The sequence below is a fragment of the Balaenoptera ricei genome, chromosome 6 (genome assembly GCF_028023285.1).
Source record: "Balaenoptera ricei isolate mBalRic1 chromosome 6, mBalRic1.hap2, whole genome shotgun sequence".
NCBI lineage: Eukaryota > Metazoa > Chordata > Mammalia > Artiodactyla > Balaenopteridae > Balaenoptera > Balaenoptera ricei.
Window position 1 is genome coordinate 26,736,826 of NC_082644.1, and position 17,159 is coordinate 26,753,984.

Here is a 17,159-nt window from a genome sequence, read left to right on the forward strand (position 1 = left end):
CTGCCTGGTAGCCTCAATGAGAAAAGTCAAGACCAGGACCCAGAGAGTGACCTGCTTCAGCAGACGCTCAGGATCCAAGTGAAGGAGGGACAGGTTTGAATCTAAACATTCTGCAGTGGCGGAGGGGCAGAGGGCACGTGGGTCTGGGTAGGGTGGGGGTGGGGAGACATTTCACGAGGGCTCTGGCAGGTAGGCAAGAACCGGAAGTTCCTTCCACCTCACACAGTGGCAACACAATTGGCGTGTGCCTCTTTACGCAGTTTATAGACTGTTTTTTTGATTCACGGCACCGAGGTTGGACTTGACGGTCCCTTCCTTTCACTTCTTTTTCCATCAACCTAGTTTTGTGTCCCTCAACACACTCTGCTTCCTACCTGGCTCTTGACTTACTTCAACAGAGACTAGACTTTCTGAACAAAATTCAGAACTGTTAGTCTGATAAACACTTGGGTATTTATGGCCACATGGAACTGAGTATTTGAAATTAGGATTGTCTCAGCAGATCCAGTGTCTTTGACTGCTGTATATACATCACTCCTAAGGGAGTGGTCCTTGTGCTCCAACCAACATCCAGCAGGACCAGCCTTACTAATGACCCTTTGTGCTGGAAAGTCCCCGTCCATCAAAAAACCGTCATGCAGCCCCCATGTCCAAGACCAGAATTCACTAAATGTCTTTCTCATAGTATTCCATGGTTGTAAAAGATTTAGTTTTTTACCTTTTAAATGATTTTAGTGTAATATTTTAAGCGAGTAACACCTTCTCATGATTCAAAATTAAATTGTGCAAAATGGAATATGCAGTGGCGAGTCCTCCTCCCACCTCTTTCCCCTGTCAACCCAATCCTCTTTCCCGGAGGAAACCAGTGTTATCTCTTTCATTAAAATCTTCCCAGAGATACGTCATGCAACTAAAAACGAAGGCAATCTGTTTTCATTTTTTAAAATGCCTTCATTTTATTTTCTACTTGAAAATTCATATATGTTCCTATATATCTGAGGATATTTCCAATGATTGTCTTTGTACAGGTATCGTGGCTCCTCTGTTTCTGCACTAGATTCCTAGAACAACAATTTCTAGTCTCTTACATTTCAAAGACCTGAAAGAATAGGGTGGCTCGATCTAGTAAAGAAAAGTAACAAATGCCTAACTGAATTTGACTTTTGAATTTCACATAAACAATGAATTCATTTGTAGTACAACTTTGTCCCATGCAACATTTTGGACATAGTTTTACTGCAAATTCTTTCCCTGTTTATCTGAAATTTATGTTTAACTCGAAATCTGTATTTTATCTGGCAACACTACCAAAAAATTAGAACATACTAAGCTATTATCAGTTACTCATCCTTATGAGAAAGAGAACTTGGAGTGACGAGACTCAAGTGTGCATCTTGGCTCCAACAGAAAACACAACTGTAAACATACACAAAATCTGCAGGCTCTTTGGATGAAATGGATTTGGAAGAGCCATCATATAGCACTGAAAATCTTGGCTTAGTAGGGGTAAGGACAGAAGTAAGGAACAAGAAGGCAGAAAATCTTCTTCTCTTTCCTTATGTTAAAGGGACTAAACATCCTAGAGCCCTGGTTTTTCTAGGTGTTAAAAGTCCACTACCCATGAGATGGATGTGCACCTTGACACAATGCCAAGAGTTTATCCACCAGTGTCCAATCCCCATTCAGACAAGCCCACTTCCATCTAAATCCTAGCCTGCAAGCCCTGCTTACAAGTTTGTTAATTTCCTGTCTGCATTACATACACTTGCTCTTTAGAATCTAGGCTCATCGTTGCATATGGCCCCATCTGCATGGGAATGATGGTAGCATTCCTTTTACAAAACTTGTCTGATTATTATTTTCATATTGAGAATCCATGTCAGTCAGTTTACCACCATCAAAATGATATGAAAGAGTATTCGTGGTTTGTGTTGTGAGAAGAGAGGACTGTTAGGAAACTTGTCAAGGGAGATGAAGGCTGAAAACCTCAGAGGATGGCAACCAAATCTCTTGCGAGACGAGATTCTCTCACTGCTGTAGCTGCAGTAGAACTCCAACTGATTGTGGGGTGTTGGGGAAGGAAACAGAGGTTTAGAAGGACTGTTCCACAGTGTGAAAAAGACTCCTGTTGGTGCTTAAGAAGTTCCTTGCCCCTTGTCAGGAAAAATTGACTCAGAAGAAGATGAGAAGATAAGGTGAGAATATTTCAAGCAACAGCATGGTGAACTTTATATCTAAAGAAACTCCTGTCGGGGACTGAAAAAAAATAAACAGTTTGGGAATATCGCTCAGTACTGGAGCTTTTACAATGAAGGAAAACTCATATGATTTTCAACCAATAACTTCATACTAGAGGGATGGTGAGGCAAAATATTGTACCCAGGCACTCGAGAAAGGCAGGCTTCCTTGTTGCTTCCTCCCTTTGTTCAGTCATTCAACCAATTATTTACAAGATTCTCACTCATAATTCTGATACAGTATTTGAAGGACTCTTCTCAAGGCCACTGATACAAAAATTGCACTGTGCAAAAATTAGCCAGTCCCAATTCTGCAATCACTTTTGTAATACTTCAAAATCCTACACCCCAGAGACAGAGATAATCAAATTAGCCCAAATGTAATTTGGGAAGAGTAGTCACAGAAGGGAGTATCTAAAAGTCCTTTGGATCATGATCTCTGACTATTCCTGCACAGAGGCTGTGGGCAGGCATTGACTACTGAGAAAAAACATCTCTGGACATGCATCACAAGCCTCAGAAGACAGTTCATCTTCCACTCAATCACGAAACATTAAAGAAATGAAGAGATACCATGTTTGTGTCTTGTGGAGTTTTCAAGTCTGTGCACTTGGAGGCGCTTAGTGCTGTTAGACGTGAGGGGTCTTCAGAGGCATCCTGTTGAGTGAGAAATGCTCTAATCTTGCAATTGACCAGAAAGAGGATCTGATGATTGAAGTTTCTTTGGGAAGTATTACAAAGTCAGGTCAGTAAGTTGATCCCGCTACTATTTTTGTTGTTGTTGTTTTTAATGCCAACTGAAAGTCTGCAAGATATTACAAAAAAGGAGGGAGGGAAAGGAAAATTGTTCCCATACTACCTGCTGTGTTGAAATTGGCCCAGATTGTCCACTCTCTCTCAAAGTTATTTTAAAAAAAAAAAACCGTACAAAGGAAACACCTGTGAATCAACATTTATTGAAAAACCTCCATGTATTAAATACACTGATAAAAAATATTCTAGTAGAGTAAATACGTTTGGAAAAACTCTAGGAATGGAGTCAGGAGACAGTATCTTAAGAGTGTTTCCCAGGTCTGAATTCTTTGCTAGAATTGTTCTTTAGCGGAAACTTCAGGCTTGCTAGGAAAAAGGACCTACTGTTTTTTGAAAGGCATAAACAAGAACCAAGGAACTGCAGTCCAAAGGGCATGAAAGCACTTGCCCCAATTTGAGGCTACTGTGCTTAGAGCGGAGCTCTCCAGAACTCTTTGTAGCTAAGTGCATGGGTTTCAGGTGTGCAATGGAAAAATCACGAGTGCACATCTCACAAGAGCTGGTTTTAAGAAGACACCGTCACGAAGGTTCCCGGCGAGGAGCGTCACCAGAGATGCTGCGTAGCGTGCCCGACCCTGCATTTCTCTCCTCTCCTGCAGAGACCTCCTGGAACAGATCCCCGCGTGCCCCGCGCCTGCACGCCTGCGCACGCCTGCGCACGCCCACTGGGGCGGGGCTCTCAGGCACGCGGACCGCCGTCCTCCAACAGCTCCTGGCGTCTGTTGGGGCAGTTGGCTCGGCTCCAGAAGACAGGAGCGCATGCGCGAGCGCGGAGGGTGGGGCCCCAACGGCCGTCCGGCGGGGGCGGGGCCTGTCATGGCGGCCTCGAGAGTCAATTCCAGGAACCCTGAGGTAAGGGGTACGGGGACTTTTCACCCCTCAGGTGTCACCGCTCTGCGCTGGTGTTCACCCTGTGGGTTATTTGTGCCCTTGTCCGTGTAAGGAGACTCCCCACAATGTGGATTCACGCCCCCATAGAGCTCGATTCCCTTGAGGGGTTTACCCCAGGGTTATTGGCACCACTGGGGAGCCGGCTGCATGAAGGGTTCAGTGATTGCGGGGCCTACAGTGGGGGGTAAGTAGTGTGTGTGAGCTATTAAACAGGTGCCGTTCTAGGCTGCGCGTTCTGAAGAGTACAAAAGCTAGAGGGATGTTCTTGCGAGTTGAAAACCCTCATCTGGTTCCAAAGGTGTAGCTCAGGTGATTGGAAAATGAGTGAAGATCGAAGGAACACACTCATGGTTTCACTAGTGTCTTCCTTCTTATCATAAAAACATCAATCAACACTTATGTCCAAACTGCATTCTTTTGTCAGTGATGGGAGCAACTTTGCTGAATGTGGTAGTAAACATGTATTTGTAGTCTGATGTCAAATCATGATTGATTTGCAAGCATAGATGGGGTCTGTACATATTTAATTGGTTGGTGGGAATCTGATATGTAGTCAAAGGTGTGGGTTGGTTTTGTCTGTGGATGTTTGTGTCTGAAGGGAGGTCATGCCTGTGTTTTTGTGAGAGTGTGTAAGAGTGAGTGTTGTACTTGGAGGGTGTTGAGATGTGACGCAGGCATACTCAAGGAGTTGGTGGTTAGGTGTTTGTAATTTGGTGTTTGGGGACTATGTTTACATGTGTTTTTATCACCCATGAATTTGGGGATTTATGTGTGTCTAATGGTGGATTTGGAAGGATTATCTTCATATGCATAAGGGCAATGTCAGGAAAAGTAGCGGTGTATATTACTTTGGGTGTCCAGTCTGTTTATTTTGTATATTTGGGGAATATAGGATGATCATTTGTGTATTCAGGGCATGTTGTATGGTTATGGGGTGTTTGTGTGCATTTTCAGGAGCTGTCTACGTATATTTGGATGTGTAGAGGGCAAGTCTGTGACTATTTTCTGGGACTGGTGGATGTTGTATATGTAGGTATGTTGTGTTTGTATGATTCTGTATTCTGCAAGATGGCAGAGTTAATTGTGTGTGAGAGGTTGGGAATGTGGGGTTATGTATATGCCAGTAGTGTGGTACTGTATGTGTATTTGGAACAAAGGGCATATAGGGTGATATTATTGCATATTTGTAGTGTTCTGGGTAACTGTGGTTCTATTTGGGACTTGTGGAGAGTTATGTGTTCAATGAGTTTGTGTGTGTATTCAAGGGGCATGGCCACTTGGAGGAACATTTGCTGAGGCTGTGCATTTGTAATTTTCAGTAGGAGCCTCTTAAGCGTATGTATTTTGGGAAGTGAGTATATGTGTATCTGATAAAGAGGTGGGGTTCTATGTTTCTACAGGGAAGTTGGACAATTGCATTTCTATATATTAGAAATATGTGATACGGGTATTTGTTAGTATTTGCATATGTGTGAGCTGGCTCCTAATAGCTAGGGATAATTTGATATACGGAAGTTGTTTCATAAATGGTTTGCTGGAGATACTTGCATGTATCTTACTTGTGTATTCTAATCTGTGTGTGTGTCCATCATCAGGTTCATGCATTATCAAAGTTTGTTCATAAGGTATGGAGTTGTTAGGAGTATTCAAAGTGTATTTCTTTGGAGAATGCTAGGGTGTTTATACATGTGTTTGGTAGGAGCAAGAGGTGGTCTGTCTATATATTCAGGGTGAGGGTAGAAATATATATATATAAACACCCCCCCACACATATACAGTTTATATGTTGGGGTAGTGGTGGGGAGCTTGTATTCTGGAGAGGTAGCATAATGTATAGTGTTTGGGAGGGGATCTGTATGTTCAGGGCTTGGGAATATTTGCATGTGTGTGTCCATAGGTGTGTGAGAATTGTGTATGTATATTAGTAAGACTGCAGAGGTTGTCGGTGTTTTTCTGTTTTGAGTGTGTCTGAGCATTTGGGGTGTATAGTCATGAGTAGTTTGTGGGTGTGTGTATTTGTGAGTATATCAGGAGGCTTAGAGTCCTCTATGTGTCTATTTCCAAATGTAATGCCTGAAGAATTTAGTGGTGTTGCTTGTATGTGTGTTCTCAGTATTAGTGAGGTGGACTTATATGTACAGTTGACCCTTGAACAACACACGTTTGAACCACACGGGTCCACTTCTAGTGGATTTTTTTTCCAGTAAATACTACAGGACTACTACACGATCCATGGATGCAGAACCACTGCATGGAGGGTTGGCGCCCTAACCCCCAAGCTGTTCAAGGGTCAGCTGTATTTAATAAGTATAGGTTATTTGTGGCTGTGTGTGTTTTTCAGTTCCTGGGGCTTCTGGGGTATGTATTCTGGGGGATGTGAGAGTTTAGTTTGTGTGTTTGGAAACCAGTAGACGGTGTAGGTTATGTGTGTATGCAGGAATCCTGGAGTATATGTATTTTAGGGCTGTGGGACTGCATATGGGTCTTTTTTGGGTTGCACATGAGACAGTTGTGTACTTGGTGAGCCTGTGTGTTTAGGTACTCAGTGTGTACATCTGGATGGCATATTGGTTGCACGTGTTTGTTTTCAGGCCCATGTTGTGTGTGTATATATAGTTGTGAGAGTGGAATGTGAATATTCAGGGTGAGTAAGGTTTCGTCTGTAAAAATTTAGGTAGTAAGAGGTGGTCTGTTTGTGTATTTATTCAGGGTGAGGGTAGAAATGTACGTGTGTGTTCAGGATATATATATATATATGTATATGTACAAACACATATGTATATGTGGTATCCTTTTGGTTATATATCTGTGGTGGGGGTTGAGGGTTCTACTTGGGGTGTAAGTGGATTGTGTGCACAAATTCATAGGAAAAGGTATGGGATGTGCTGGAACTGGTTCATACTATCTTGGGATAGTCAATGGTGCATATCTCTTCCCAGCTCTGTGTTCAGTGATGGCAAGTGGGTAGATTGCAATTGGTCATGCTGGGAATATTTATACCATGTAGATAGCATAAGTGAAGTCTTTCCCACCTTTCTCGGAGAGTTTTTTAGCACTTACCAGCACACCACTGTTGTGCGTGTTTGGATGTATGTATGTATGAAGCAAGAATATTTGGGCATCGGTGGGTACGTATGGGACACCCATGTGAATTGTGAGTGGGGCATCTGGGGCTATGGGCCCCTGTATATGTGCATTGACCCTGGTAATTGTGAATCATTGCATTGCTTCTATCAGGTTGGTCTGTTCTTTAGGGCCAAAGAATCCCCATAAATGTTGTTGATTCCCAGTAGAAATCATGCAGATGGATACAGCGGTGTCTGTACCTTAGGCAGGTGGACACTCCTTCAGCATTTGTGTGGTCCTAGCATCCGGGTCCCTAGAAGGGGGGGGCTGGAGGACAGATGGCCATGCAGAGCAGAACCTTCTCAGGTGTGTTGTTGGCGTGACAGGCAGCAGTCAGAAAGTCACGGGGCTTCCTGGATACGAGGTCAGATGACCAAGGGCTCTCCCAGGAAAATACCCTGAGAATCAGTTGGACAGCTACAGGCGTTACTGGCTCTTCTGGGGCACAGCTGACGTGCAAGAACACCCTCCACATGGGATCCAGAGCCACGTGTCCCTGAGCCCAACTGCCCCAGGGTGGTGGGAACTGTTGCGTTTCAGGCTGGTCAACTGTATCACTAGGTCTCAACCAACCTGTCTCCGTGGAAACCTAAGTCCTCAGGGATAGGCAGGACCTCTAGGGATCAGTGAGCTGACAAGGACAGAGGTGGGGAGGCTTTGTCCCTGAGGGAGAGTTGGGGACTGAGACCTGGAGAGCCTGGGGAGTCCCACTCTGAGGATATATGACTCTGATGTTCCCAAACCCTTTAGACATGTTCTCTGTTCTTTTCTGAAGGCTCAAGATGCTTCCAGCAGTGGGAAGCTTATCTCAGTTTCATGTTTCTCTGATAGGATGAACTGACCCTTTTATTCACTATTCCACATCGAGCTGCAAACCCATCAGATGGAACCATGTGATCATTGTGGCCACCAGCTGACCCCACAGCCACCTTGTGCCTCCCTTGGACCCACCCAGGAATTTCTGAGCCTTCTTTATGGTGAGTCTTGTGGCCTTTTCTCCCTCATTGTGAATCCTCCTGCCAATAAAACATGCTGTGAATGTTAACAAAAGGAAACCTCAACTAGAATTGGAGTCTGGAAGGCCCGTAGAGGGAGCTCTCATGCCGTGTCACTCATCATCAATTACCCCAACAGGAAGAGGTCATTTACTGACACCAAACAGGAAGTGCAACCACTTTACTACCCCAGCTGGAGGAGGGAAGACTTCCTTCCTGGCCAGCAACAAGAAATAGAAAATAGAAATAGCTAATAGAAAATTACGCAGTTCAGCCAATGAGAAGCCATTGTCACCTGAAGTTTCACTTTCCTCCAGTGAACTTTCATTTTTTCCCTTGATGATGACTTTCTTTCCTTGTCCCACCCTCTTTACTTTAAAAACCTTCTGGGACTTCCCTGGTGGTCCAGGGGCTAAGACTCTGCTCTTCCAATGCACGGGGCATGGGTTCGATCCCTGGTCAGGGAACTAAGATTTCCACATGCCATGTGGCGTGGCCAAAAAACAAAAAGCCTTCCATGTTGTGTAACCCGTTGGAGTATCTCCCTTTCTATCAGATGAGATGCTGCCTGATTCATGAATCGTTTAATAAAGCAAATTTATTCAAAATTCAAAGTAAATCTTCAAATTTACTCAGTTAAATTTTGTTTTTTAATACATCAGTGGCATTCAGAGGTGGCCACTAACAGTTTAATATGTATCCCTCCGGAAATGTTCTGTATAAAAATATGTATGTGCACTTTTCTAAAATCCACTCTTATGATTCCTCCTGCTAACAGGATGATTTTATGATTAATTGCTTATCTTTTTAAAAAGAAAAAGATAAATATATTGGTGGCAGTGATGGGATCTGAAGCAAATTTCTGATAACATTTGGGACGAGGAGAAACAGGTGTGGTGCCCACAACTCCTTTGAGTTCACTGTCTTTCTTGCCATTCCTGAAGGTTGTTGGTAAGCTCCTCTTGGTTTGAGCTCCATTCTCTTTGATTGAGTTTGTGCTCGCAATCTAACTGGCTTTCCTTTACAGGGCAGGTCAGTTTGGCTGGTAGAGGATTCTCCCTGAGGCCAAACCCCTAGCCTTTCAGAGGGAAATTCCCAGGACACAGTAACATCTCTTGGTTATTGCCAGTATATTTTTGAGTGGTAAACCCTAGCCCCTAATTTTGTTCCCTGGATTCCACATTGGGCACTGCTGGCAGTGTAGTCTGCACTTCCCCATCTGTTTGGAATCAGCCCTCAGTTTCCATGCTTGGAACTGTTGGTGGCGGCTATAGTTCTCCATTTTGTTAGGCATCAGTTTGCAGTCCCCATTCCTTGGGATTTGCTGGTTGGATCTTTTTCCTCAGTCCAGGGATCCCTGGGAATTGGTGGTGGTGCATACCAGGCCTTCTTTTGGCCAGGACATAGTAACATCTCTTTGTTACTGCTGATATATTAAGGCGCAGTTCTTTTGTGTGTTCTTTTGGGTTGACAAAGGCTAGCTAAGGAAATGAGATCCTTTATCACCAAAGAGTTGAGAATGCCAGCTTCTGGCACACCTGCTTATTTTATATTTGAGAACTATGGTCCTGGAGGCTGTAGATATTTAGAAAGATGGCAAAATTATACTAATATTGATCTAGAATTACAGTGGTCATTGTGGGGAATGTTCCAGTTAGACAAGATTGTTCATTTAAGGAAAACACTAGAGAGCAAGGGTTCCCAAATTGGACAGGGAGAATGAGATGCCTGCTTTAATTGGTATGTAAAAGTTTACAGAAGGTTTCAAGATTCCAAAATAGCTTCGTTTAGAGACTTAAAACAAAAAGCTAATGAAAAATTAAAGAGAAAAAAGGTACCTGAAACAAAAGACCATAGGACGGATGTGACTGGAGATTTAACTCCTACTGTCCCCCCCTTTCCTTTTTCACCTGAGTACTCTTGTTTTACTCATTTTCTGTCTGAAATACTTTTCTATTCCCAAGAGAATATTTAACAATTGCCATTTAAAGTAAAACTAGCTGAGGTTGCAGGTGAGCCCCCTCAGGTGTCCTTTACCCCTTGGTCAAAGACTGAACTGAGAGCTATAGTCAAAGAATTCTCTAAACCTAGGGAGGAACCCCCAACATTTTTTGAAGAATTTAGAGTCACTGTCACGGCCTATGTCCCCAAACTGCTAGATCTTTATCCACTTGTACACATGTTGGTAGGACTGGGGGAAGCCCCAGAATGGACGCGGGAAGCAAAATGACATAATCCCTAGGATGATATTCAAGATCCTCAACCTAAAAAGGCTTGCAGAATAACAACTAACCTTTTATAAGCTATTCCTAAAATCTTCCCTGCTCACACTTGGTCTATTATTAATTGGCCTAATAATGATTGGCCTGTTATTCACTCATACAAACAAAAGAGGGGTGAATCTGTGGAAGACTTTCCAGCCAGTTTGTAGGCTCTCTTTTTACAGCATTTGGGGTTCCAAGCAATAAAAAGGCCACTCAGCCTACTTTAACTGCCCTCTTTGTAAATGGATTATCTTCTGAGATTAGTGGATTGATAAAAGGGCAGAAAATAGGCTGGGAGGCTGTAGGCCTGACTGAACTCCTGACTATAGCTGAGCATTTTGAAAGGACCTTGGAGCAAGGTCACAAACAGAAATCCACCAAGCTCATAGCCTTACAGTTACAACAGCTCTAAGGCAGGAGACACAAAATAACACCTAGGCCTCCCCCATTACAACCTCCTAGGGGTCCATGATCAATTCGATGACCCAAAGTTAATGTTTCATTTGTAATCAGTGAGGACACTGGACAAAAAGGTGTCCTCAAAGGTGCTATGCAAACTCTTCACAAATGCTCTCATATCTGTCTCAAAGGGAGGGCCCCCCCATGACCCTCTCCCCTAGTTGGCAGAATTCCAGAGGTTCTCTGGTAAACTATTACCAGCAATTACCTTAAACAGCCCAGAGGAAAATAGAATGAAAATTGATGAAAAACTGCCAAATTTTAGTTGATACTGGAGCTATGCTTTCTACTTTAAACCCCACTCTCATATTTTACTTTGAAATCTACATTAAACCCTAACCCTAACTGTAAACATAATTACCTAACCCTTTAACACCCTATCCGTAGCCCGAACCAGAGCTGTGCTTTCTACTCTAAATCCCACCCTCAAAGAACAACAGGTCCCTCTGAGTCAAGAGGATGTTTCCATAGTGGGAGTACCTAATAAAGTTCAGAGAGAATTTTTATCTCAACCAAGATTCCTTTTTGCTATGCAATATAGCCCCAGTTAATCTATTCGGTAGAAATCTCTTTTCTAACTTAAAATAGTCAGTACATTTTGCCTCCAGTGGAGATCTCACCTTAAAGTTTCCTGATCAACCTGAACCTGATTATTTATGTTCCTTACAATCTGTCCTGGACATAAAAGAGGAAGTTCAGCACAAGTTCTCTAATTTGGTGGAGATGCCTGCAAATTTGGGGGCTACTTCTGACAGTGTTAACATCAGAAGAATAAAAAAATGCAAACCTATAAAGATTCAGATAGGTGTAGCTAAACCTCTCCCTAGGTTTCCTCAACAACTATTAAAGCCTGCGGTCATACAAGGTCTCACACCTATTGTAGAAGACTTAATTTCCCGGGAGGTAGTCATTCCTGTACTCGTCCCTGCAGCATGCCAATCTTGCCTGGTTGGAAACCTGGCAGGATGGCGATTTGTCCAGGACTTGGGAGCTGTTAATAAAAATAGTTATTCCCTGTTTTCCTGTTGTTCCAAACCTAGCCACCCTTCTGTCACAAGTTTCAACTGACTTGGAATGGTTTACTGTTGGAGACCTTTGTTCACCTTTCTTCAGCATCCCGGAGACCCAACAGCCAATATCTATATGCCTTTACTTGGAACAATCAACAATATACCTGCACTTTTATGCCTCAAGGGTTCACTGGGACCCCTTCTTTTTTCTCCCAAGTACTTCACCAAGATTTAAGTACCCTCTAGTTCCCTGAGAAATCAACCTTTTTACCATATGGAGATAACCTCCTGCTGTACTCAGCTACTGTAAAGATTCCATAAGGCATGCATAAAAGATTCCATTTATTTCCTGCAACAGTTAGCTGACAAAGAACACAAAGGAAAAATTACAATTATCTCTAGATACTGTTCATTACCTAGGACATAATCTAAGCACTGAAGGAATTCAGCTATCTCCAGAGAGAATTAGGCTGATACAGGAACTTCCTAGACTCACAACTAAGTGCTAGCATTGTGGATTTCTAGGTTTAGCTGGTTATTGCAAGCTCTGGGTTCCAAATTTTTCTCTGTTACCTCTTCCACTCTATGAACTTATTAAAGATTTAGTCCCTGAATCCTTTGCTTGGGAAGATAAACATAAGCAGGCTTTTATAAGGCTAAAACAAGCACTGCAAGAGCTGCCTGCCTTAGGGTTACCCAAATGATCAGGTTCAGGTTGATCCGGAAACTTTAAGGTGAGATCTCCACTGCAGGCAAAATATATTAGCCCTTTTAAGTTAGCAAAGAGATCTCTACCTAATAGATTAACTTTAGGTTATTCAGAACCTTTTACTTGATTTGTGCATGAATGGCATAATCAGGCCCCGCGGAACTATGTGAGCATGGTAGTAAACATAGGCCTTTTGCCTATTATAGCATGCAACTTGAGTCAGTTGCTTATGGCTATCTCAGTTGTCTTAAGGTTATAGCCACAACTGCAAATTTAGTGGAAGCCTTGGCAGATTTGACTTTAGAAAATGAAGTTTATTTGCAAATTCCACACATTGTCCACAGTCTTCTTAACTCTGAATTGACAACGTTTCACTGCAAGTGTCACTAGATTCACTTCCTGTGAAATCCTGCTTTCACCACCTAATCTTTATCTTAAACTTTACAACGTTCTCAATCCTGCTACACTACTACCTCTGTCTCACAAAGGTGAGGACCATGACTGCAAGGTAACAGTGTCCCATGGGAATTCCCTGGTAGGCCATTGCTTAGGACTCCAAGCTTCCACTGCAGGGAGCGTGGGTTCGATCTCTGGTCGAGGAACTAAGATCCCACAAGCCACGTGGTCCAGCCCCAAACAAAAACAAACACAAAACACAAAAACAAAACAAAGAAACAGAAAACAATGTCCCATTTTGTGACACCGTGTCCTGAGTAAAGATGTTACCAAGTCCAAGCTTGCTGTGCTTGCCGCACGACAGGCCAATAAGTCGGAGATGAGGTGTTGAGGCAAGGAATATGACTTTATTCGGAAAGCCAGCAGACCGAGAAGATGGCAGACTAAAGTCTCAAAATAACCATCTTATTGGGGTTTGGATGCCAGTTTCTTTTATAGCACAGAGATGGGGAGGAGATGAGGAGGTAAAGTAAAAGGGCCATAAGCTTTGCGAATATCCCCTGGAATGGCCAGCCTCAGGGAGGGGATGTGTTAATTTCTTCTTAATTGCAGCCATCCACAGGTGGACAGAGTCCGTATGTTTCCCTGAACAAAGGCACTTTGGTTTAACATTCAGACAGAGGAACAGGGTTCCCGGAGGCAGGCCATTATGTACAGACAGTATCCTTTTAGTGAACAAAAGCAGCGGAAGGCAAAGGTTAAAGTCAAAGAAACAGATCCAACGTGTAGTCAGATTTGGCTCCTCCCTGTTACAATTCCCTACTGTCAATGTCCATTCCACAGTCTTGTGGAAAAAGAAGGGGTGACGGCCCTTCTAATTGCTTCGTCAGATGGAACTTTCTGGGAGTGTCCACCATCGGTGCCAGTGTTCCAAACGTTGTTTTTTTTGTTGTTGTTCCTCTCTGGAAAGTGTCTCCTTTACACCTGTAGCCTTAAAAAAATATTCTCAGCCTAAAAGTTGAGAGTTATGATCTATTTGATGGGAATTTTGAGAGCTTCAAGCCTGGGAAGCAGCGTCTCAAGTTAAGGAATTTAGCAGTTTTCTATGTATGGGAAGATGCAAGAGTCTGGGCTCACTGAAATCATTCATTTGATATGTACCTCAGCTACCCGGGGCCTGTATCCTATATTCTCATATCCTGAGTTTCGTCAGGGCTCACCGGCTCACGTTGGAGGGCTGCAATCGCTAATGACTGATGTGTCAGGCAATATTCCATTTCTCAGATCCTCTCCTCTTGGTCAGGATTTTGACCAATATCTGGGAGACATTTCAGGATCAAATTTTGTCCCACGGTGCTGGGAGGCTCATCCCAGGTCAGGGAAGAATGCTTGATATGCCACTCCAGGTGCTAGTTTTTGGATTAGGCTCTATTGATAATTAAAGATCCTCTGGATCCTCTATCTAATTATGATCCAGGAGACATTTTCCCTTGTTGCTTCCTCCCATACCTAGAATCACACTATTACAATTATTTTATGTTATAAATGTGATCTATTTCCTCAAGATGTTTAGCCATAGAAGTATTGTTGGAGGCCTGGTTACATACTGGGTACTGTAAGAGACACCAATCTTATAAAATAGACAGGATATAAGTAATGCAGCTAGTAACGTTAACAAAGACACAGTGCAGCAGGGAGACACAAAGAGCAAACAATCTGGAAACAAAGAACAATGAGCAGTATAACTATTTGTAATCCAGTTGCAATGGTGAGCGACCAGAGGTACCATAACTGAGTTAGTGAGCCATCCGCTGTTTCAGTGTACCAGCAGTGCATACTTAGACATGCACGGCTTCATCTTTGAGACAAGCATACGCTACTGGCAGGATCAACCAGGTAGAGAGAAAAAGATAAATGTTTCAATTCTGCATACAAGGGTATAATTTAACAAATTACTGTAAGTCATAATTAGTTTAAGGGGAGACTTTTGCTTACACCTGGAAAACACAGATTTAAAGCAGTCATTTTTCAGATAGAAACCATAAAAATTATAACCATAGTCACCAGTTTACCCAGTCATGTGCAACTAATCGTTTTTGTTAACAGCTTTATGAAGCCATCAGGTTTCCCATTAGAATTCTTCAAGATCTTACCCAGTTCACCTTTATGGTCTGAAAACCAGAAACTTGTATTTATCCAAAGGTCCCTTCTATAAATCTTCTTGAAGAGGAAGCATTTTTGCAAAGGCATCAGAGTGATACCATAACTGTGTACAATGACGAAAGAATTAAGAAGGCACTTTTTTTTGGGGGGGGGGGTGTAATCCAGATTTTATTGCTTATTATGTCATTCCATACAACTTTAGGTAAACACGTTGAGAAAATATACTGGACTATTAAACAGATGATGGCAATATTGATAAAAATGTTCAAGTGTTTTACATAAGGTAGTAAGAGGCACCGCTGCCACCATCACCACCACCCCCCAGAAATTTGTACATTTCGTATAAAAAGAGTAAAAATAGTTCATTGGCATTTAACTAGCATTATTCTTTGTAATCTATGAACCACGATATGCCTGAATAATTTCAGAATCTTCAGAGCAAAACAAAGCATTTTCTTCCACTAGCAGACATAGCAGTTTCCGTTTCTTTAAAAAACAAGCAAACAAATCAGCACAACAAAAACTATACACACAACCCCAAAACAAAAAAGTTGGCATATTCCAGTGGTCCGGAATTTTGACGTTTCTATCGCATTAATTCAAGAAATAAAATGTGATTCAGCATTTTAAAATGAGACAAGCTTCTTCACCATAGTTATACTTACTTTATAATTGAAACGATTTAACTGAAGCCAATGTTAACCCAGCAAAAACCATGGCTATAACTCAAACTGCTCTTTTGATAAAGAAACTTCTTTAAAAGTTAACTATTCTTTAAAAACTCAGACCCGAGCTGCACAGATGTAATTGAGGAACCAACAACTGACTCTTCCAGAAACCACAGCAGCAGTTCTAAGTGTTTTTGAAGCTGGGGAGTATATACAGAATCACTGTAAATGGCACATACGCATCAGTAACTTCCTGCTAAAACAGCATTTGAAAGACTTCTATGTCTATTTTTACAAAGATGAGTGGGCTGAGACATACATTTGGCTACTTGAAAAGAAACAAAGAGAAGGCACGTTTAAATCTGATTACGATGCAATTGACAAAGTAACGTGGTTACTGCGGTGACATGCAGCACTTTCAGATAATAAAGAGAATTCTGACTGGTAACATTTTATCAGGGCATACCAAATTTTAGGAACTCCATATAATCTGTAGAATACCTGTATCATTTGGCATACAATATAACCTAAGAAGATTTATTGCTTATTTGACAACACTTCCCGTGTAATTCAACATACCAAGTCAACCTAATTAGTTAATATCTCTCTTTGGGGGTGTTTCAGGGGCCCTTTGAAGCACCCCAAAGTTAGCTAGAGCTCAAAGGAACTTCATTATAATTTGATTCGGGAAGTTTTGTCCGAAAAATAAGAAAAGGGTTTAAAACTGTCAGATAGGATCACATGTCACTGTGAAACAATAGTTATTCAGTTAGCCAAAGTAACAATAAAAGATTTCAAAGGCAAGTACAGAACAGATCTCTTAAAAGGTAGAAAAACTTAAAATCTGTTATCAAAGGCAGTCCAAAATCTTAAGAAACCTTGTCTTCTTAACAGAGAGAAAAGCGAAATTCAAGTTTTGCACCAGCTTACTTTTAAAATTTATTTACTCAATTACACTTATTTTAAACTTAGTCAATCCTGACCACGTACAGAACTCTTTTTTTCAGGGTCCACTTTCCATAAAACTTCTGTCACTTATTTTAGCACAATTCTGACTTTCAAGTGGTCAAATATCTGGAGAGACTAATTTTAGATAGACCTTCCTAAAGGATAAGTATTTTAAAAAGTTCACCTAAAGCTCTTATTTCATTTGCATTTTCTTTCCTTAAAAGTTTCTTCACATCAGGTTATTTCCTTGCTGACAAATTTGCAATAGATATAACAAGATTTTATTTAGCTTATAGTAAACCTAGGCACAATAAAAGTATTATACTTAATGTTGATGACTCTAACAGCATGTCTATATTAATTAGATCAACAAACGAACGTTAATACCAGGTCTTAATTAATACTGAATATTTCCCAGTTCACATGAACCTGAAGCTCATTTAGCTCAATTTCTCTTGTATTTAGAATAGTTTGGTTTGT

At 41.8% G+C, this 17,159-nt stretch overlaps 1 protein-coding gene across 5 annotated transcripts in view; it reads left to right on the forward strand.

Moving 5' to 3' along the window:
* The first annotated feature begins 3,831 nt into the window (after window positions 1–3,831).
* LOC132366901 (contactin-associated protein-like 3) overlaps window positions 3,832–17,159 on the forward strand; it is a 157,768-nt gene continuing 144,440 nt past the window's right edge. For all 5 annotated transcript variants that reach the window (XR_009503585.1, XR_009503584.1, XR_009503587.1 and 2 more), the window contains exons 1-2: window positions 3,832–3,902; window positions 7,899–8,044. Coding sequence is in view for 1 of the 5 variants with exons in the window: in XM_059924355.1 (XP_059780338.1) it covers window positions 7,951–8,044 (94 nt within the window). In the remaining 4 variants the exon portion in view is untranslated. The remainder of the gene's footprint in view (window positions 3,903–7,898; window positions 8,045–17,159) is intronic.